We start from the raw sequence: 22,980 nt of genomic DNA on the forward strand, positions 1-22,980 counted from the left end.
TGTCCAAAACTAACTTTCTTGTCACTTTGTTCCCTCTTCTCACCACCTCCATTCTCAAACTGCAATTGCTCTATAGCAATCTTAGCGATCAGAGAGCTACATCATGTACAGTGCAGCTTCCCACATCAGAAGATTAGGAATTACCTTGTTTACTCTACATCTCCAGTTAATTTCAAGTCTTCTTAAGTATTTCCATCTGAAGCTTCACTCCTCAAATGGCCACAACAGCCAGGGCTGGACCAGGCTGAAGCCAGGAACCTAGAATTTCATCTGGGTCTCAAACATATGTGGCAGATGCCCAAGCACTTGGGCCATCTTCCACATCTTTCCCAGGCACATCAGCAGGGATGCTGGATCAGAAGTGGAGCAGCCAGAACTTGAATAGGCACTATATGGGATGCTGACATCACAGGCAGTAGCTTAACCTCTGTGCCATACCAGCCCCCAGCAGTCTTCTTAAATATTTCTCAAGTTGGTTTTCCCATCTTCTCCAACGAATTGGTCTTAGTGTAGTCCTTCAATATCTCTGATATACAACAGCTTCCTAAGTGGTCTCTCTCATTGCCCCCAACCCCCTCCATTCTCAATGTTATTTTTCTTTCATTTCCTCTACTTCTCCAAAGTTCTCTTCATGGCATGGAATTATCCATACCTTACACCCTTGACTAAATCCTTTAATGGTTCAACTTTTATTAGGTTGCCACTCAACAGGACATAGAGGCTTTTTGTTACATGAATTCCACTTGCCTTTTCAGTCTCATTCCCACCCAATTTATCGACTATGCTTTCTGTAAATAAATTTATTCAGGCATCCTAGAAATTTACTCTTGCCTATGATGTTATGAAGCTTCATGTGTTCTTCCTTTCACCCACAATGTCCTTTCACATTTCATGTTCCAACAAACTCTCACACTTTTCAAATTCTGTTATCACTTCCTCTGCACAATAAGGCAACTCCATTTCTGGGTTTCCACCACACAATGAACAGATCTCTACCATAGCATATTTTATCTGTCCTGGGAAGGACCTCCACTCCTTAAGCTCCTTTGAAGAAAATACTATATCCTACTTACCTTGACATCTGCAGTACTTGGCACGTGGCAGGATCTCAATGAACATTTTCTGAATGAATGAAACAGTAGGAAAGATTCTAAATTCTGAATTAGGCTATCTGGACCTGTGCTGTTCATAATTTGTGATTTTCGTATTTCTTTGGGTTTCGGTTTCTTTAATCTATGAAATGAGGAAGTGGCACTAGATTTTCCACAAGGGTCTCTCCAGCTTCAGGGGCTGTCACTACTGCCTACTATTTGAGTTCAAACACATATTTTGTCTGATCAGAGAATGTTTCATAACAATTTGAGAATATCAAAAAAGAAGACTTCACATATCACACACACACACACACACACACAAATAGAATTTCCACTATATCCCGAAAAGCAGATAATTTGGCTTTATTGGCCAATATTCCCAAACATTCACAATGGTCATATCTGAATCACACTGCCTTTAGGTGAGGGTGTGCCCTCTACTTGGCCAGGAAGCCCATCTCTTTGTATTATTTCCATCTCACAGAGGTAAAGACTAGTCCTGATGTATTCAGGGATATACATGTACATGTATAACACCAAACAGCCTAGAATTTTCTAAGTAGTACTAATTCAAAACATTTTGTGCTTAGTGTTTTGTTTTGCTTTTCTAAGTTACCCTAAACTTCTCACTTAATCTTATGATCTTTTTGGAAAACAATGTTGCCTTGATAGGAGCAAAGGCCAAGCCATTGTATCTTCTAATTAGTTTAGTAAAGTATTTCTCTCACTTGAAGCAACTGATGCTTTTCAGGTAATACTTCCGATTGAATATTTATTATTGGAGCATTCTCTTCCAGTTTTAAAGTCCACGAAGATTGCTTCTTGCCTTTCAAGGATGTTCGGACTGACTTGCGTGATCAAGAAAAGCTAGTCCACTGAGAGTACCCGGGGTGTTCCCCTGTCCCTTCATTGTTCCTGCAAGGATGGCGTATCTGCGTTTGCATTTTCGAATGGAGCTGTGCATTCGGTCTACGGCGGAGTTAAAGGTTAGGAAAGGAGACAGGGAAGAGCCTAAGGCGGGGGCAGGGTGAAGGCACAAATCCAGGGGGTTGGCTTCATGGGATGAAGAAGACGAATACCCTCCATTTCCTCCTCTTTTCTTCTGTATGCAGGCTAAGGCTTCCACCATTTGTATGCCCGCCTTCAAAGAACTGCCCCCTGCAATTTTGCTGGCGCTTCCATTCCTTCGCTGTGAACCAGAGGGGGCGGGAGAGGTTCTCTGTCACTCAGTCCCTAAAGCCAATGGGTGAGGAGCTAGCCCCTCTGGCCTCGCCTTCTTCTCCGGGTTACACTGGGAGCATGCGCAGTGGGTGTTCCTGTGCCGCCGCCCATCAGCTGAGAGTTGCAGCTGGGGGCTGTGGGGCCCCGGGGTGACAGCGGCCGCTGGAGGAGGAGGAAGCCGAAGTGGTCAGGGTAAGAGAGGCGTGGGGCAGGGGGCTCTGGCTGGGCGGCCGGAGTCGCGGTGTCCCTGCAGCGTTGCCACCTGCTCTGTGCGCTTGGTCCGCCGGCCGCCGCCCTGCGCTCTGCGGCAGACTCGCGGGAGGCGAAGGGCGGGTGCTGCCCGTGCTCCCGGAGCGCCGGCCGTCCCCAAGCCCCCCGGGCCCGTCGCTGGACCTGCACTCGCGGCCGAGGTGAGGCGGCTCGGCCGGCCTCGCCAGCTCCGTCAGTCCGGCGCTTGCCGGGTGGCAGCCGCCTGGAGCCGCCCAGGGCTGCGCTCCCGAGGCTGGAGAGACCAGACAAGAGACCTCTTCCTCCTTTTAACTTACGGGTCGACAAACACATGCTTGAAACTTCTCTTCCCGAAAACAGGGGCAAATGCTTGTGGTAGACAAACCCTAGACGTGTGTTCAGCGGCCCTTTGTGTTTGGCTTTGGTGACTTTGACATGCCAACTTTCTTTTTATTACATTTTTAAGGCCTTTGAAATCACAATATTTTAAGAATTCCGAGCACCTCCAAACCCCTCTCTTTCTTTAAATTTAGACAGAATGGGTTAATAGGAACATTGCTTTTATGATCAAATGCCGTGTTTTCTCTCTCATATTTCTGACATTTGCTTGGTTCTCACAGTTGTGTATTCGTTTTTTGTACCTCCGATCACTGTATTCGACACAGTTATATATAATTTAAATCTTGCCCGGAATCTGGAAGAAAAGGAAGTAATTATGAAATGCTGTACTGTTTAGTAATGTCGGAGGTGGGTGTTCCTTCTGCTCTGAGCTGCACCTGGGCAGAGACTGGGGGAAAAAATGTTCCACTACATCTGGTGTTGTGGATCAGCCTCAGCCTTGTGACAAGTTAGAAACTGGGCTGTAGCTTGAAAGTGTCTAATGAGTATCATTCACTTCTACAAAGTTTATGTCATTTTTCCTTCAGATGTTTTACTTATGCTGCAGATAACAAGTCAATTCTAATTTTAGTTATGTTCCCAAACTTCAGCCAAGTACTGGTAGTTGAAAAATAAATTATATAAAATATCTGCAGTAAGTCTGAGTGAGGCTTTCCTGTGATTCCATGTAATTTGAAAACTTAATGTGGGAAAAGTGAAAACAAAGCCCTTGGTAATGTGAACTAAAACTGAGTAGTGTAATGGCTCATCCTGTGGAGGTGGTGGCTTGAGGAATGCCTCTGTTGAGCAGGTGTAGAGATTACTAAGCCGTAGTGAGCGCTCTCACTTTCATTGAGCATCTATTGTGCACCTGGTACTGCACGTACCACAAGATGACAACGTTGGATATCTGTTGTGTTCCAAAGATGAGGATAGACATAAGCATATGCCAATTAAATAATTAGATAGTGATGAGTGTTAGGGAGCACTGAGAGAGAATGACAGAGTGGCAGGAGTGGTGAATTCTCATATCAGGCCTGGCTTTCTCTAGCATGTGATAGATAACTCCTGGGAAAAGTAGCCTGTCCCGTGCAGATCACGGGAAAGAGCATTCCAACGTTGGGAAATGGCATCAGGCACAAGACAACCATAACCTTGGGGCATCCTTTTGGGATCTGAAAGAGGCTTTGGAATCCAGTGCTTTAGAAATGGAAGTGTGAATGTACATCAGAATGCTTATGTAGAAGTGGCAAGAAAAGATAAGTTTATTTTGGTGCAAAACATTTTTGAAATTCACACATAAATTTTTTGTGATAGGTATTTTCCATGAACTTTCTGAAGACCCCTTATATATACTCTCAGGGTGGGTCCAAGTCTCTCAGAAGTAGGGTCATTTTATTCATTCGTTCTACAAATATTAATTGAGCACCTATTATGTACCTGAATTCTGAAAATCAAACAGTCCACACACATACACACACACAAGTTATTACCCCCATGACTCCGGGAACTTATGTATTGGCGCACAACGTGCAAAGAAATTCAGTATTATATGCTGGTGCTGATGATTGAGAAAGTGAAACTGACCACTTCTTTGCCCAGCCTAGATTTAAAGAACACGAGATCTATGCTTACTGGAATCTTAAAGGTTCTGCAGCATGGCCACTGGTAAGTGAGGACAGTGTTTGTCACCCAGGGTTCCATTTTGAAATTCCCTTTGTTCCTTTAGAAGCAGTCTGAGAAGACTCGTTATGAGTGCTGCGCTTTGATCTACCCTGCCCCTTTTTCTCTTTGTAGTGCCCAGACCTCGTATATCTCCACAAAGATAATTACCGAGGTGAGATCAGCATCATCCTCGCAGAACTTTCTGCAAGCATGGAAGTGGACGGTCCAGGAGCTGTCTGGGCTTTGGACACTAGCCACATACAATCTTTGAACCCTTGAGAGGTTGCTGTTATGACTCAGGGCTGAATTTTTCTTTTGACTTAATTGTAGTTTTAATAGCTTATGGAGTTTGTGACTACTCTGTTAGACAGTGCAGGTCCAGATAATGTTATGTAATTGTCAGTCTGAGGAATGAAACTAGGAATTCTAAATGGACTTTGAAAGGGATTCCATAAGAGTGCTTTAGGCAGTAGCAGCTTGAGCTAGGTCCTGAAAACAGATGTGGAAAGCAAACATTTGAAAAACTTGGCAACAATTTAACCTGTATGCGAAGTTCATAACCTTTTAGGTCAGTTTACAGTTAACTGTCTATTTGTGTGTGCCTGTTTTAGAGTAAAGTCATCCTTTTGGTCCCTTATTTCTCATATTTTACTCCAGAAGAACCAACCATTGTTGCCTTTTATATATTGCTTATTAGTAGAATAGGAGAGGAGTATGCTATTCAGTTGTATTACTGTGGCTAACTCACCTACTTATACCAAACCTATTTCCTCATCTTTAGAGTGGGTATGGCAAAACTTCTTAGAGGGCCTGCAAAAAGGTGGTAAATTTGACTTTTCTAATTGAGTGGGTTCACCTGTCTGTAATTTTGTTTTATTGGAAAGCAATATTATTTAGTGTTTTAAAAAAAGTAAACTATATAAGGTTTAGTTTCAAGTATTGACTCTTTTGCTGATCTTCAGCAAGTTAGTCTCAATTTCTTAAATCACAGTAATAATTATACTTAGTTCAAAGGTTTAATGTAAGGATTAACTGAAAAGTTGCTGGCACTGTGGTGTAGTAGGCTAAGCCTCTGCCCTGTCCCAGTATTCCATGTAGGTGCCGGTTAGTGTCCCAGCTACCCCTCTTCCATTCTAGCTCTCTGCTTATGGCCTGGGAAAGCAGTGGAGGATGGCCCATGTGCTTGGACCCCTGCACCCGTGTGGGAGACCTGGAAGAAGCTCCTGGCTCTTGGCTTTGGATCAGCCTAGCTCCAGACATTGCAGCCATTTGGGGAGTAAACCAGCAGATGATAGACCTCTCTCTCTCTCTCCCTCTCTCTGTAACTCTGCATCTCAAATAAATAAATAAATCCTAAAAAGAATTAACTGCAAAAATAAATGTAAAAGCCCTAGGCACGAGGGTCAGTATTGTGGTACAGCGGGTTAAACTACTGCCTGCAATGCCGACATCCCATATCAGTGCTGGTTCAAGTCCTGGCTGCTCCACTTCTGATTCAGCTCCCTACTGATGCACCTTGGGAAACAGCAGAACAGATGTCCCAAGTATTTGGCCCCTGCCACCCATGTGGGAGGCCTGGATGGAGTTCCAGGCTTCTGGCTTCAGCCTGGCCCAGCCCCGGTTGTTGTGGCCATTTGGGGAGTGAACCAGCAGGTGGAAGATCCCTCTGTCTCCACCTCTCTGTGTAAATCTGCCTTTCAAATATATAAAATAAATCTTTAATGAAAAGAAAGTCCTAAACATCATGATTAAGAAATAGTAAGTCTTGGGTAAATGTTAGCCATTATTATTCTTCTTTAATTTTTATTTATCTTTCTCTTCTATAATTTACAAATTGCTTTTCATTTTTTGTTTTTGTTTTTTCATTTTTATTATTTTTTATGAAAGACACAGTTACAGAGAGAGGTAGAGCCAGAGAGAGAGAAAGAGGGGTCTTTCATTCCACTTTCACTCTGCAAATGACTGCAACAGCCAGAGCTGAGCTAATCCAAAGCCAGGAGCCAAGAGCTTCTTCTGAATCTCTTATGCGGGTGCAGGGGCCCAAGGACTTGTGCCATTTTCTACTGCTTTCCCAGGCCATAGCAGAGAGCTAGATGGAAAATGGAGCAGCCGGGACTCGAACTGGCACCCATATGGAATGCCAGCGCTACAGGCTGGGGCTTTAACCCACTGTGCCACCACGCCAACCCCCACAAATTGCTTTTCATTCTTCACTCAAGACTGAGCTAGAGTGATCACCCAGGTGCCCCTTCCCTAATTTCCACACAGACCAAGAATAGCAGCCTCTTGTATAAATGAAGCCTAATTCTATCAGTAGAAAGAACATTCTCAAGGTTAGTTGCTTGAATGAAAAGAAAAGGAAGATTTGATAAATCCCTGGAGAGGCAAAAAAAGATAGCTTCTAATGAGAACAGTGAGAAGCTATCTTACTACGCTCAAATTGAGAAGACTATGATTTACTGTCTTTGGGGGTAAAGTGGGTCTCGTAAAGTGGATTTCAGGTGACTGTGATCTCTGATACCGATGAGGTTGGCGTACTCTTGGCTGATGCTGCCCTGCATATGCAAGAGCAGACTAGACCATTCCTCCCTGTAAGTTGGAAAAGCACTTGTTCCCTGATTGTGCATTATCTCCTGTTAATCGTGGCAGCAGCCCAAGTGCTAAGTGTCTTGCCCAAGGTAGAGATTTCTGGTTGTCACTTCCACTGAACAGGGAGTTGGGGAGTTCATGTAGCTTCAAAGACATGGAGACAATAGACAGAGTTTAGAATATTACTTGGAGGTATGGATATGAAACTCAATATGTGTTTAAGTTAAAATGGAACCATATGGATATAGAAGCCCCCAAGGGAGTACATTAATAAGAAACAGCATTTTCTCATTCCTTGTGTTTGTGTTGGCTCTTAGATCTAGTTGATAGAGGGAAAGGAGACAGGAAGAGGTCATTGTGCCAATAGATTATTGTCTTTATACATACAGTGGAATAAAAAGTGGCAATAAAAGGAACGAAGTACTGAAACATACTACAATGTGAATGGCCCTTGAAAACATAGTTGAGAATGAAGCCAGTCACAAAGAATACATATTGTATGCTTCTGTTAATATGGACTGTCTAGAAAAGGCCAAGCAATAAAGACACAAAGCAGATCAACAGTTTCCCAGGCTGGGGAAATTGGGGAGGAATAGGGCGTAACCACAAATGGATATGGACTTTATTTTTAGTGTAATGAAAACACTTTCAAAGTAATGTGATGATGGTTACACAACTTTGTGAATATATTTTTTAAAAAATTAAATTGTGTACTTTAAATGTGTGATGTATATGGTATGTGAATTATATCTCAGTAAAGCCTTTATTATTTTTTGCAATTGAAGAATTTAGAGATCCATTTGGTGGTTTTTAGTAGGCTTGGTATAGTGGTGGTCTCAATGAATCACCAGTTCTTGTCTTGTTCTGTGTGGGCCCCAACACTTCATATAGCTGCAGGCCCAAGTTCAAGGCTTCTTGGATGGGGGTTTAACCTTGCCCTGCTACAGCAATTCAGTTGTCTCAGTTGAGGTTTGAATTTACACTTTAATGTAATTTGTTTTGTGTCTACTTATAGGATGTGTTGAGGCCCAAAGGGCCCAGAACAGGTAAATGGGACCTATGGAGCAGTGAAAGGTAGTGGAGTACCTATGAAAGCTCCCAGGACCTGCAGGGCAGCCAGGCACATTCCACCAGGCACCAGGGTTCTGGGCATGGAACCAGCACTGTTCTGCTGGTCTCAACAGTTTCCTAACAAAAAAGCTATGGATTTCATTGTGGTCTCTTTTCCCATACCAGGGATCTCCTGTGGTTTCTTATTGCGGTATATCCAAACTCAGCCTAGTATCCAGGGCTCTTCCTCTTCACTGGCATTTGTTCTGTGTTAACAAGCATGGGTAGCTTTGGAATCAGAACCCTGGAATTGACTCCCATCTCCACCTTCGGGTGAGCTCTGCTATCTTGGACCAGTTACTTAATTTTATTCTTTTCTTTCTTTTTTTCTTTCTTTCTTTATCCATGTCTCCAGTAAAAGTTTTACTGAAATTAGAACTACTTTTAAATGTCATTATTTTAACTGACGCATAGAATAATACATACTTGTGGGGTACCACATGATGTTTAGATTTAATATGCATTGTACAATGTCCAGATCTGGGAAAATCTGTTTCCTCAAACATTTATCATTTTTTAATGGTGAAAACATTCAAAACCCTTTCTTCTTTTTTTAAGAATAATTGTACAGTAGTACACCAGAACTTAACTTATATCTAATTATAACTTAGTACCCACTAATCAACCTCTCCCCATCCTTCCTACTCACTACTCTCCCCAGCCTCTAGCAACCAACTGAGATCGACTTTTTAGATTCTTCACATGAGTGAGATCATGTAGTACTTGCTTTTCTGTGTTTGGCTTATTTTATTTATTTATTATTTATTTAAGATTTATTTATTTATTTGAAAGAGAGAGAGGGAGAGACAGAGAGTGAAAGAGGCTTCCCTTCTGCTGATTCACTCCCCAGATGGCCACAATGGCTGGGACTGTACAGGGCTAAAGTTGGGAGCCTGGAGCTTCGTCTGGGTCTCTTACATGGGTGACAGGGTCCTGAGTATTTGGGCCATTCTTTGTTTCCTTCTCAGGCATGTTAGCAGAACGCTGGATCAGAAATGGAACATTTGGGACTCAGACTAACATGCATGGGATGCCAGCATTCACAGGCAGACTTAACTCACTATGCCACGATGCTGACCCCTTGCCTTATTTTATTTATCATAATGACCTCCAGTTCCACCCATGTTATTGTAAGTGACAATATTTCATCCTTGTTTAAGTGACTGAATAATACTCCATTGTATGTATATATGTATATATATATGCATACATATATATGCATATCGTATTTTCTATATCCACTCATCAGTGAATGGACACTTAGATTGTATCCATTTTTTTAGCTGTTGTGAATGGTGCTTCAATAAACATTGGAATGCAGATGTTTCTTCAACAAACTGATTTCATTTCTCTGGATATATCCAGTAGTGGGGTTGCAGGATTGTATGGTAGTTCTCTTTTTTTAGTTTTTTTTTTTTTTTGTGGAACTTCCATACTGTTTTCCACAATGGCTGTACTAGTTTAAATTCCTACCAAAAATGTACAAGCGTTCTCCACATCTTCACCAACATTTGTGATCATTTGTCTTTTTGATAATAAGCGATCTGACTGGAGTGGGGTGATATCTCCTTTCAGTTTTGATTTGAATTTCTCTGATAATTAGTGATTTTGAACATTTTTTTCATATACCTATTGGCAACTTATAAGTCTTTCTTTGAAAAATGTCTTTTTAGACCTACTATCCAATTATTTTCCCTTTTTTTGTTGTTTTGTTATTTGAAAGGCAGAGTGGCAGAGAGAGACAGAGAAAGATCTTCCATGTACTTGCTCACCCCCCAAGTGCCCATCAATAGCCAAGGCTGGATGAGGCTAAAGCCAGGAGCCCAGGATTCAATCTGAGTCTCTGACATGGGTGGCTAGCACCTTCACGTGCTGCCACCCATCCTATGCATCACAGGAAGCTGAATCAGAAATGGATGAGCCAGAAGTCAAACCAGGCTCTCTGATGTGGGAGGCTTCTCAGTTGATGACCTAACCACTGCACCCTGTGGCTACCCCCAACTGTCCATTTTTTAATTGGGTTATTTGAAGTGTCGCCCCCACCCCATATAGTTGTTTACATTCCTGATATATTCTGACTGATTCCTTGCAAATGTATAGCTTGCACATCTTTTCTTTTGTACAGTGTGTTGTATCTTCACTCTCTTAATTGTTTCCTTTGGTAGAAGCTCTTTAGTTACATGAAATACTCTTTGTCTGATTTTGCTTTTGTTTCTTGTGCTTTTGGGGTCTGAGTCAAAAAATCCTTGCCCGTTGCTGTGTCCTGAAGTGTTTTCCCTATATTTTCATCTGTTCCTGAGTTTCAGGTTTTACATTTAGATATAAATAATTAAGCTTTATAAGCCATAGTTTTCTCAACATTGAAACAAGAATAATGCCTCCTGAGAATTAAATTAGACAGCCTGTGTGAAATACTTTTCATTTCACAAATACACAGTGAATGTTAGTCATTACTCTCTTCCCCTTCTGCATTTCCTCCGCTTGTCCCAGCCCTGGATCATCTTGTGTTTGTGTGGCTGAACACCTCTGCTTCCTTGGCAGATTTCCAACTGTGTGCACCCTTTCCTCCTGTTCTGGATGTATCCACCAATGTTGCCATGTACTTGCTTTTATTGTTCTCCAAGCCATTCATATCCAGGTATCCAAATCTTATGTTTCTGTTTCATAAATTCCTTCTCAACAAAAGTGATAGTGATATTTCTTTTTTGTCATTCTTGCCTAACATATGACTTTTTATTGGTTTATATTGCTTTGTGTTGTTTTTCATTACCAGTATTATCCTTTCTCCTTCGTGAAAAACTTGATTTGAACAGAGACTTTATCTTTTTGTTTGTTTTGTTTGCATCTCCTAAACACCTCGTTTACTGCTGGGCATGTATAGGCTCTCAGTGGAGAGTTCGCTTCCAAATTGACCACCACCGGCTTTGCAATATTCCAGTGCATAGTTGGTAAAAATGGGTGTTAAGAGTAGTTGAAATGTTTTGCTGTTCACAGTTGTATACACAAGGACGCCCCTTCACAACCTTCTTTCCAAACCCTACGTAATGGAGAGTGGAGTGGAGTGGAGTGAGTGGAGTGGAGTGGAGTGGGGTGGAGGCGAGTGGGGTGGAGTGGAGTGGAAAAGGAAGGAGCTTTGTCTTCACTCCCTGCCACAACATCTGAGCTTTGCTTTCATCGTGAGAAGCAGACTGCTGGGAAAGAAGAGTGGTTTGTTCTCCATGCTCTGTCAGGAAGGTGTGATGGGCATTTTCCAGGACATTCTCTTGCTTCTTAGGACTTGGCTCTGCTATTTTAGCTTTTCCCCTTAACATTAGATACCTGTGAGTCAGAGGTTCCTGCACTGTGTTAAATTAGGTATCATGAGCTTTCTGGGGCTTTCATAGGTCTGAAGCTGTGTTCCTTTTAAGGTCTTTAAATGCGTCTTCTGTGCTAAGGGCTGATTTAAATGTTAGAGAAAGACACATAGCATGCAGGGCTGTCTTACAGCTGTTTAGTTCAGGAGGAAATATAAGTATTAGACAAACTGATGCACAGAGAAGGGATTTAATAATTCTGCCTTGGAGAGATCAAAGAAGTTTATGAAGGGAATGTGCAATGTGGCACGTTTTAACCGTTACACTTGTTTAACATGACTCTGTCCTTTGAAGTCAAGTTTTTTTGACAGACATTAGAGTTTTGCTGGTTAATGCATGAATTTGCCATGCATTTGCCATGTTTGGTTGATCAGGTTTGTATTTATAACCTCCCGGATTGTTAATTCAGAAAATGTAAGCCTAAATCACTTTAAAAATATAGCTATTTGACTCTCTTTTATGTTCTTTAGGTGACTGCTGTGAAATCTGCACAGCCCACCAACAGCTGATGAAATTAGTGAATCAGCCATGTCTTACACTCCAGGAATCGTTGGGGACCCCGCCCAGCTGGCCCAGCGCATCTCATCCAACATCCAGAAGATCACACAGTGTTGTGAGTTGAGTTTCATGTTGACTCTGCTGTTTTTAATTCTGAACTGAATTTGCTGGAGGTTCCCAAAGGGACAGCTGTGCTTGTAGGAAGGAGGAGCATTCCTTAAGAACAGCTTTCAGAATGACTAAGGAATAATTATATTAGGCCAGGTGACATGCACTGTATTTTTCTGTACAGGCCAGAGCCAGACACATAAGGTATTATTTCACGAATGAAATAAAGATGCAAAAGGATAACATATATTAACATTTTCCTTAAAATTATCTAGTTCTAGATGAGATTATGAGACTTGTTGGCTCAATCCCATAGTTTACAACTGGAGAACACTGTTAAGAACATAAGGAACAATGTTTATTAAAAATGAAATCTGCCTAGATCATTGATCAGGTTAATTTTACAAAGGCAAATGCTTGGTATGTTATTAAGGAGCATGGAAGAACTAAGGATGGAATTTTTTAATCTATTGAGACAGCTATAATAGTAGTGATCAGAGACAGAAAATCAATAGGCTGATCCAGTGTGGCAGTTTGCTGGTAGTTATTACTCCTCAGAATATAAAAATTTTAAAAAATCATAGTAGCAGATTTGAGCTTATAGATTTTTAAAAAATTTATATTTGTCCCTAAATCATAGCTAACAGCATTCTGTAGATTCTAGTCATCTTGCTGTGTTTGACTATTTGGGGCATTTACCTGAACCCTTCAGAGTACATTAATCCTGTTGTTTTCTTCAGCTTAGTTCCCTAAGGCTGCTCTCTTTACCTGAATGCTATCACATGCTGAAATACAGAATGTTTTCAAATTACCATGCTTGGTTTCTTTATTAAATCATTAACTTCCCAATAGACTTTACACAAATATTTTAAGGGAAATGCCAGTTTGTTGAGGTAAAGGGAATAAAATTAGATTGCAGATGATTCAAAAAATGTATCACCATGTAGAGTTGTGTGAAATAACCCTTATTCTGATTTGAGGCAGTTCTTGTTTTCTTTGGCCATTCTTAGAGGAGCAAGGAAGTGAACAGTGTTGAAGTTTGCTGTCCACGGTAGACAATGTAGGCATAGGACATCAAAGGATGGTCAGAGGCACCAGCATGGACTCTCCCTAGCTCCTCTAGCTTCAGGTCTGTTCTGGTAGGAGCCACAAAAGAGCTTTTCCTTCTTATGGCTTCCATGGTACTGGTTAGAAATACTGCTGACAGGGGCAGGCATTTTGGCACGGTGGGTTAAGCTGTCTTTTGTTACCTAACATCCCGTATCAGTGCACTGGTTCAAGCCCAGGCTATTCTGCTTCCAGCCCAGCTCCCTGCTGATGTGCCTGGGAAGCTGCAGATGATGGCTCAAGTGCTCGAGTCCCTGCCATCCATGTGGGAGAGCTGGATAGATTTCCTGGCTTCTGACTTTGGTCTGGCCTACACTGGCTCTTGAGGCCATTTGGAAAGTGAACCAGCAGATGAAAGCCATCTCTCTCAGTCTCTGTCACCCTGCTTTTCAAATAAATAAATCTTTAAAAAAAAATTAGACAAGAAAAGAAATGCTGCTATTCTGCCTCAGGTGAATCTGGTTATTTGTATGGAAATGAGGGGAGCTTATAATTTAAATTTATATGTGTGGAAAATCAAGACCTTTGTAAAAGAAAGAAGGCCAAAGTTCTTCCCAAAAGTAAGACAGGCATCTTGTGCTGGAAAAGCTAGATAATGTCAGAGTGTCAGGAACTCTAGGAAAAGTATACGGAATGACTGTACTGTACCAAGATTACAGAAGTAGTAAGTGCTAGGTGGTATGGAAGTTACATGGGTTGGAGATTGTGTGTGAACTTGAACTAGAAGGAGGTAATGGTTAACTTAAATCAGGCCAACTCTGTAAGAAAGGTTAATCCAGTTGGATGAAAAATGATAAATTGGGCCAAAGATGAATATTCACGGTATGTCTGATAGCTAAGTGTATAACTACACTGTGATCCCGTGAGAACTTGGGTTGTGGGAGGATGGTGCAATAGCCCCTAAAAGTTCTAAGTGAAGAACGGAGAGGAAGACTGGGACTAAAGCATTGTTGTGTGTGGAACAGAAGCCATGCATTCTGTACAACCATAGTGGCCTCAAGTGTATGGCAGCTCCAAGTAGTCACACTCCAACTTGAGAATGAGGAAGGGCTTTTGAATAGATTGTTAAGTAGGGAAATGCCTCTCTCAGGAGGAGGTCTCTGTTGCTGAGCGACCCAAGATGATGGTCACATGCTTCTCAGATCTCTAAGAGCATTAAACATTGGAATAATGGTTCACATCAAATGGCTTTCAATGTTGACTTCAGGCAAGAAATAATTTGAGCACCTGCTACTTGCTAGGCACTGTTTGAGACAGTCAGAATCTGAAAGTAAACACAATCTATAAGGACAAGCTCTCAATGTAGTTTACAGTGTAGGAAGGAGCAACAGGTGGTTAAAACACTTCTAAGCACTATAATTTCCTAAGAGAGTGTCGTGAGAGCAGGAACCAGGGAGGCAGCCTGAATGATGTTGAGGAGAGACTGACAGTAAGAAGACACAGGGAAAGTACATTTCAGAGAGGATAATAGCTAGTAGTAAAATCCTAAAGCACTCCATAATCCAGAGCTTCAGGTATATAGAAAATATGGGAAAAAAGAGCAATTCAGTGTGGCTTCATTCAGACAAGAGTAGCAGGAGGGGAACTAAGAGAGGAGGGCAGGGAAGGGCCTCTGGGGCCTGTTGGCCATTTGAGGAGTTTAGATTTCATTCTGAGAGGGAGAGGAAATCATTGGAAGCTTTTAGGCAATAGAGAGACACAATCATATCTACACTTTGAAAAGCTTAGAAAGTGGATGACGGGGGAGGAGCAAAGTGACATTTTGGTTATTGCAGAGGTCTGCTGAGAGAGATGTTGGCTTGTACCAAAGTGATACAGGTGGGGATGGAGAGAAGGGACAGGTGTATTTTGGAGGCAGAGCCAGTAGGACTGCTGATGAAAGTGGGTGGCGTGGGAGGGAGAGTGAAGTCAAAGAAGACAGCACAGTTTTTGCATCAAGCAGGTGAATGATTGGTGGCAAGCATGTCCGTGATGGTGCAGGATCACAGGTCAGGACAAGTAGGAGAGAGTTTTATTTCAGACAAGTAGATCTTGAGATGTCTGTTAAATATCTTAAGTGGAGATATCAAACATCTAGGTTAGATGAGTTCAAGGTGGCTTTAGAATATAAGTGGCATTTAAAAGCAGAATTTAAAATAGTCATGATGACTAAGGACAATTAAAAGGGTTGGAGAAAAACAAAATGGCAGGGAGGTGGTGTTGTGGCACAATGGATAAAGCTGCCACCTGTGATGCCAGCATCCCATATAGGAGCAGGTTTGAGTCCCAGCTTCTCCACTTCTGATCCAGCTCCATGCAATGACTTGGGAAAAACAGCAGCAGGTGGCTCAAGTGCTTGGGCCCCTGCTACCGATGTGGGAAACCCAGAAAGAGCTCCTTGCTCCTGGCTTCCACCTGACCCAGTCCTGGCCCTTGCAGCCATCTGGGGAATGAACCAGCGAATAGAAGATTTTCTCTCTCTCTCTCTCTCTCTCTCTCTCTCTCATGCTCTCTCTGTCCTTCTGATTTTCAAATAAGTAAATATATCTTTTAAAAAAAACATTGGTGGGCAGGACTAGAGTATTTAAAAATGTCCAAGTTAGGAGGCAGGGAGAAAAACAACATTAAAGTCTTCCAGAAGGAGTGATAGATGGCCAGAAATAAAAAAATAAAGTTTCCAGAATGAAACTGTTGGATTCAAGAATGAGTGAAGCATCATCTGTCTAATGCTGTTGAGAGACCAAGCAAATGCAGAAGATTTGATTTGGCAAACTGATGACTTTGAAAAGAGTGTTCTCATATCCATATTCCAAATGTAGAAGGTGGAAGAACGAGTTACTCTTCTCATTTTAAAGAAACTTTCCAGAGTCCTGATTACTTCTGCTTAGGTTATTGACCACAAGGCTGCACCTACTCAGAATGCTGAAAACGTGTGTCAGCCAGACTTCAGTGTACTCATTAAAATTGGGGTTACTCTGTTTCAGAAAGAACAGATGACTGAGTATTTCATAGGCAGCTAACAGACTGTGCTGTGGAAGTAGAAGAGGGTCAAAGAAAGTGTTGGCATTTTTCCACAACAAAAGAAAGATTCTAGTGAAAATATAATTGCAAAAGAAAAGTCTTTGAAGGTGAGAGGGAATGGGAAATGGACCACTATTGAGGGATTTGCCTTTTGTTCACTGTACAGAAGCCAGGCTAAGTGTGATATGAATGGAAGCATGGTGGATCTGTGTTTAAATGGAGTACAAGAAGTCGCTGGACAGAGAATGGGAGGGAAAGTGGTTCATGGAAAGAACAGGAAATGGGTTACTTATAGTTTTGGACAATTGATAGGATGGACATGCTGGGAGGTAGAGTCAGGGGAACTGGCAGGTTGAGTACACATTTGAGATTTGGGATCATGAATTTAGTCAAACCAGGTACCACTGCATACTTTTTTCTAATTCTGAAATTCTGAGTCTAAACAAATGGAAGTTTAGATGCAGATAGAGTAAGTTACTGTTAAAAGTCTAACCTAACATCCGGGATGCATTACTGATGAGAACTGTGCAGAAATCACGTGGAAGTGAAAGGCAGAAGTGTGAAATTTCAGTTCGCCTTTTCCCCCCGTCTGGTAAGGCTAATAATATTGGGTGTGATTGAAAAAACAGTGCTTTGTACCGCATTTTGGTTCTTCTCTTCATGCTACATTTGCATCTTTTGAATTTGTGTCAGTATTTACAAAAGAAATCTAAATAGACCATGGTGTAGGTAAGGTAAATACCTTTGTGGTCAGAAGATGGATATCTGTTCAGCTGAAGCTAAAGTCTTCCTCAGTACCCCTATGGGAAAAGTTTATTTTCATACTAATTTGATCAGGTAAATAAGAACTTATAAATTATTGAGTTGACTGGTTTAGTTTATACTAAAAAAGAAAATAATAATGAAAAATGATTATTAATTATTGAAAGTACAAATAGTAAAATTGAAATTTTGTTGTCTTTACTAGTATTATATTATAGCAGTTATATTTTGCAGAGTAAGATCAGTAATACAATGTTTTTATACTGACGCCATAAACAAGAGTGAGTGTCAATTTGTTAAGTCAACAACAGGAATCACTGTGCACTTACTCCTCATATAGGATCTCTGTCCTTAATGTGTTGTTCAATGTGAATTAATGTTATAACTAATACTCAAACAGTATTTTACACTTTATGTTCTGTGTGGGTGCAAACTGATGAAATCTTTACTTAATATATACTAAATTGATCTTCTATATATAAAGATAATTGAAAATGAATCTTGATGTGAATGGAATGGGAGAGGGAGTGGGAGTTGGGAGGGTTACAGATGGGAGGGAAGTTATGGAGGGGAAAAGCCATTGTAATCCATAAGCTGTACTTTGGAAATTTATATTTACTAAATAAAAGTTAAAAAAAAAAAACAATGTTTTTAAATGTAAGCATTTTTGGTTAACTTTTTTGGTTAAAAATAATCCATAATCTTATGAATTTGCTTCACTGGGAAAGCATTTAAACTATATTATAGTAATATCATATTAAACAAAATATTTAAGTACTGTGAATGCTTATATATAATAATAATATGATAACTAAAATAATACAATTTCATTAGAATAAGTTAAATAAATATAACAAAGTATAGAGCTTTATTACTGAATCTTATGTGAATTTCTCTGTTAGCATTAATATAATTAAAAAAAATTTTTGTCCATTGGGACAGTGTCCTTTTGACTCCTTAGCAGAGTCTGCAAGACACTTGTCCCAATGACTGCCCATGGAATAAACAGTTTTCTATCATTGGCCCAACATAGCAGCAAATCTCTCTCAGCTCAGGGCTCCAGGCAGCCATCCCAGGTAGACCAAAGTTGGCACTCAAATAGAACTATGCATTACCATAGGTTTGGAAGATCCTAGTATACCTAAGAAGTCTTTACATTTAGTTCTGGAACTTTGATTTTGCATATTCATAAGTAACACTTTATTAGCAACATCTGAGAATAAAGTAGATGTCCATTTACCTCTTTTCATTCTTATCACATTTTCTTTGAGATTAGATCCTACCTGTGTTTAGTATAAGGATATGGAAGCTTTGGGCATTGAAATAACTGAGCCTAACATATAGATAAGTCAGAGTAGCACGTTTTCACAGGGCCATTCATCCTTGCCCAAACACGAACAACACAGAGCACACACAGAACTCATGTTTTTAACGAAGCTGAATAAATATGGTAAAACACATTATATAAGCAAAGTTAGGATATTTTTCAAGCTTTTAAAAATAGAAATATTTTGCACATAAATTATTAGAGTATAATTAATGAATTAGCTTCAAGAAATAGGATATTACCATTTCTCTGTAGCCCTTTGCAGGCTTATACCCCCTCAGCACTGTTCTTACGATAAACAATATCCTGACTTTTAACAACACTGATCTATTTTCCTGGTTTTTAAACTTTATGTAATGGAATTAAGTAGTGTGTTTCATATCGTGTTAGGCTTCTTTCTCTTGTGTTTATGAGACTCATCTATGTAATTGTTCATTTGTTGTCATTACTATGCATCATTCCATACTCCAACATACCATATTTTATTTATTCCATCTACTATGTGATCTTTCCATTTTCTCCTAATAGTTTTTGTTATTTACTCTTACAAACAATGCTTCAATGAACTTTCTTGTATGTTTATTTGTTGCCCATGTGAATAGCTAGGATTTGTGTTGTTAGTTCATGGGTTATCTGTACATTGAGTTTTAGTAGGTGTAGTTAAACAGTTTCCTAAAGTGATTGTCCCAGGTTATAGTCCCACTAGACAGTGTATCATAGTTCTTACTGCTCAAAATCCTTGCCAACATTTGGCATTTACATTCTGTTAAATTTATTAGCCATATTTTTGTCTCATTGTGGTTTAATTTGCAATACTCCAATTAGAATCAGATTTTTAAAAATGTAGCTAAGATAGGGAAAATCAGTGAGGCAAAGGGGAAGATTTCTCATGAGGCAAGCCATTTGTACTTATGCATCCACTTCCTGAAATCATACCCAAATAGCACAGTGAGCTTGAGTAAACTACTTAACCTTCCAGTGCATGATTTTGCTATATATACTTTTTCATGAGATGAATTATGGTCTTTTCCAAATTTAATAGACTATAATTCTAAGTAAAGTTTTAAAAAGTCCAGAAAGCTCTGCTGACATATTCAGGATTGTTCTTTTTATTATTAGGAGACCAAACTGCTCGTTTAGACCCATAATATATGCTTATAAAATCCTGTAGTAACAGGAATTCACAAGACCAGCTAGAATTCTACCAGCACTTATGTGTTATTTCTAAGTATTAGAAGATGGGACAATTGTGGACATAAAGATTTCTGATGTGAATTGTGTCACAATTAACAAAATTATTAATAAATTAAGAAATAGAAATAAGAACAGCTGATCATGAAGCATAGTTCTTGGAATAACATTTTCCCTTATTTATGTATTATAGTAAGACTTATCTCTGGTACTAATGAATATTCTGGCATTGAGTATATTGTAATGAATAATCTGAAAAGAAATGGAAAATGGCTAAAAGTTGAGTTCCTTTCTCCTAGTTTTATTCTACCCATCTCTGGTTGTTGCAGGCATTTGAGGAATGAATTAGTAGATGGGAACTCTGACTCTGACTCTGTTTCTCTACCTTCCAAATATAATAATAATAATAATAATAATAATAATAAATACTGTTGTGTTACATGTGCTTCTATGTATATTTGTATGTTTTCCAGAAAATTTGGGAAGACAGAACTTTCTAGAGAGGCAGAAAATATGAACCTAAGGGTCCAGCATTGTGTCACAGCAGTTTAAGCTGCTGCCTGAAACATCAGTATACCATATAAGCACTGGTTTGAGTGCCAGCTGCTCCACTTTCCATCCTGCTCCCTGATAATGCCTCTGGGAAAGCAGCAGAACATGGCCCAAGGGCTTGGGCCCCAACCACCTGTGTAGGAGACCCAGATGGAGTTCTGTACTCCTGGCTTCAGTCTGTCCTAGCCCCAGCTGTTTAGGCCATTTGGGGAGTGAACCAGTGGATCGACATTTTCTCTCTCTCTCTCTGTCTTACTCTCTGTCACTATTTCTCTCTTTGTCTCTCTCTAACTCTGCCTATCAAGTAAATAAAATAAATTATTAAAAAAGTATGAACTTGTGCCTGTATTGTGAATGTTAATAGGAGGTGACTGAAAAAGTACTTCTGTGACTCATTTGCTTCATGTTTTATCATTCGTCTCCTGTTGATTGGAGCTGTTAATTCAGCACAGATTTGTTTGAAATTGAGCAAATGTTCTTGGTGTTTTGGTGCTCTAATTAACTTCTCATGTTGTGTGTGTACTTGCCTTGTTTAGTAAGAAGGACCAGGATATGGCTCTTGTCTCCATAAAGTTCCTAGGACTTTGAGATGAAATATAAAGTTCCTATCAAAATGAGAGCCCTTTTGGGAATGAGTAGTGTTCTTTCAACTTGGGTCTGGTGAAGGGGACACTTGTTGCCCCTTAACAGTGGCTGCAAATAAAGGGGAACTGATATCATCAACAGCCCTATTTTTGGTGCCAGAGTAGGCTAATCTTTAAAAAGAGAGGTCCAGTCATGAGAAATTATGAATTTATTGAAACTATGTATTTTCTCAGGAATGAGAAATGTTTCCTTTTTTTCTGGGGTGGACTTTTGGTGGGAGGGGAAGGCATGTTATAGAAGAAAGTTGAAAGCTTGTCTCCCCTCTCTCTGGAACAATGTTTGATATACCTGCTCCTGATGTCACACATCTGCGAATATTTGGTTGGAGTGTGGAGAAGAACTTCAGTAGCTTTGATTTCATGGTTGCAATTTTCTTAATCCTAAGATGTTGACATAAAACAGAGATAGTTATAGAACTTAATATCCAATATTTTAGCAGAGATTGACAGCTTTTCTTCTCATCACTGACTTTTCCTGATGAACAGGAAAGCTGTTTTTGACTGCATGTGAGTGAGCTCCTTTTGTTTGTTTTATGAATGAAATCTTTAAGCTATGGCTCCAGGGTGCGTCAGAGACCTTTCTGTGTCACTGTTCCTATCTGAACCATCTCATTCCTCTGCCCTGAATGTGAACTTTCTTACTATCCCATATCCAGTCTGAGTGCCGTCCTGTTGATGCTACCTGCTACGTTCATCCATTTCTCTCCATGTCCTCTGTCACCGCCTAGGTCCAAGCCACTGCCAGTCTCTGGATGACTGCAGCCTCCTGATTGTTCTCCCTGCTTCCATTCCTGCAGACCTATGGTCTTTTCCATGTAGTAGTTTATTTGAAAGGCAGAGCAGCAGAGAAAGGGAGATAAGGAGAGAGAGCTTTCACCTGCTGTTTCACTCCCCAGATGCCCACGAAGACAGGAACCAGCAACTCCATCCAAGTCTCCTGTATGGGTGGAAGGGATCCAAGTACTTGGGCCATCATCTGCTGCCTTCCAGGTTGTATATTAATGGGGAGCTGGATCTGAAGCAGAAGTGGGACTCAATGCTAGGCACTCTGATATGGAATATGAGTGTCTCAAGAAACAGCTTAACTCACTGCACCACAACACCTGCCGCTGCTTAGTGTCTACTAAAATATTTTCTACTAACCATAAGTTCCTGAGAAAAGGTGTTTAATATGTCTCAGGTACAGAAGTATTTGTAAATAATTGTAATCATTCTTTTTTTTTTTTTTTGTGAAAGTGAGATCATACTGCATGTATTTTTGTGGTTGATTAGCTTTTTCTTCTATACTTGCTGGATAATTCCCTATTGTATACATGTGTCATACATCATTTAACCAATCTCTATTAATGAACATGGTTTCCTAAGGTTATATATTTAAGAATTGAGGAACTTAGTGATTTATGTTACTTCCCCACATTAATATTCTGAATTCTATATAGATAATATGAGATGCTGACTATATGTTAAGAATCTTTATATGTATACTTCTGTAGTACATTTATTTAAAAGTTCTTAGTTTTTTCATAATAAATAGTATCTTTGATTAGTAATTATATAACAGAGTAGCTTCTTTTTTTATTAAAATATGACCTGTGGTTAGTTGTGTAACAACCACTCACTGTACTCCGAAGCTGCTCCTCTATACATTTTAGTTGACCTGTTCCTGATGTGGGAATCAGACAGCAGGGTTTAGGCTTGCTGCATTTAGTTTTGATTTCCTGTAATGCTTTTGATCATTGTTGTCCTCATCACTTTGGTCCCTTTTTGTTATCATCTCTAATTACTGAAAAGTATTGTTCATTAAATAGTGTCCTTTGAACTTAATCCAAACTGGATTTGTTTTTCTCTCTCTCTTTTTCAAAAGATTTATTTATTTATTTGAAAGGCAGAGTTACAGAGGTAGAGGGAGCAATAGAGAGAAGGGAATGTTCCATTTGCTGATTAACTCCTCAGATGGCCATAATGGCTGGCTGGGGCTGGGCCTGTCCAAAACCAGGCACCGGGAGATTCTTCTGAGTCTCCCACATCGTTGGCAGGGGCCCAAGGACTTGGGCCATCTTCCACTGCTTTGCAGGTGCATCAGCAGTGAACTGTATTGGAAGCAGAACAGCCACGATTTGAAATGGTGCTCAGTTTAATTTTCCCAGGCTTCT

At 40.2% G+C, this 22,980-nt stretch overlaps 1 protein-coding gene across 1 annotated transcript in view; it reads left to right on the forward strand.

Moving 5' to 3' along the window:
- Positions 1-2,397: 2,397 nt before the first annotated feature.
- The window catches only part of STX7 (syntaxin 7), a 52,747-nt gene continuing 32,164 nt past the window's right edge, over positions 2,398-22,980 (forward strand). Inside the window, exons 1-2 of the mRNA XM_002714821.6 lie at positions 2,398-2,507; positions 12,109-12,251. Coding sequence (XP_002714867.1) covers positions 12,167-12,251 — 85 coding nt within the window. The 5' untranslated portion in view covers positions 2,398-2,507; positions 12,109-12,166. The remainder of the gene's footprint in view (positions 2,508-12,108; positions 12,252-22,980) is intronic.

The sequence above is a fragment of the Oryctolagus cuniculus genome, chromosome 5, assembly GCF_051225735.1.
Source record: "Oryctolagus cuniculus isolate XC-2025 breed Fujian yellow rabbit chromosome 5, ASM5122573v1, whole genome shotgun sequence".
Taxonomy (NCBI): domain Eukaryota; kingdom Metazoa; phylum Chordata; class Mammalia; order Lagomorpha; family Leporidae; genus Oryctolagus; species Oryctolagus cuniculus.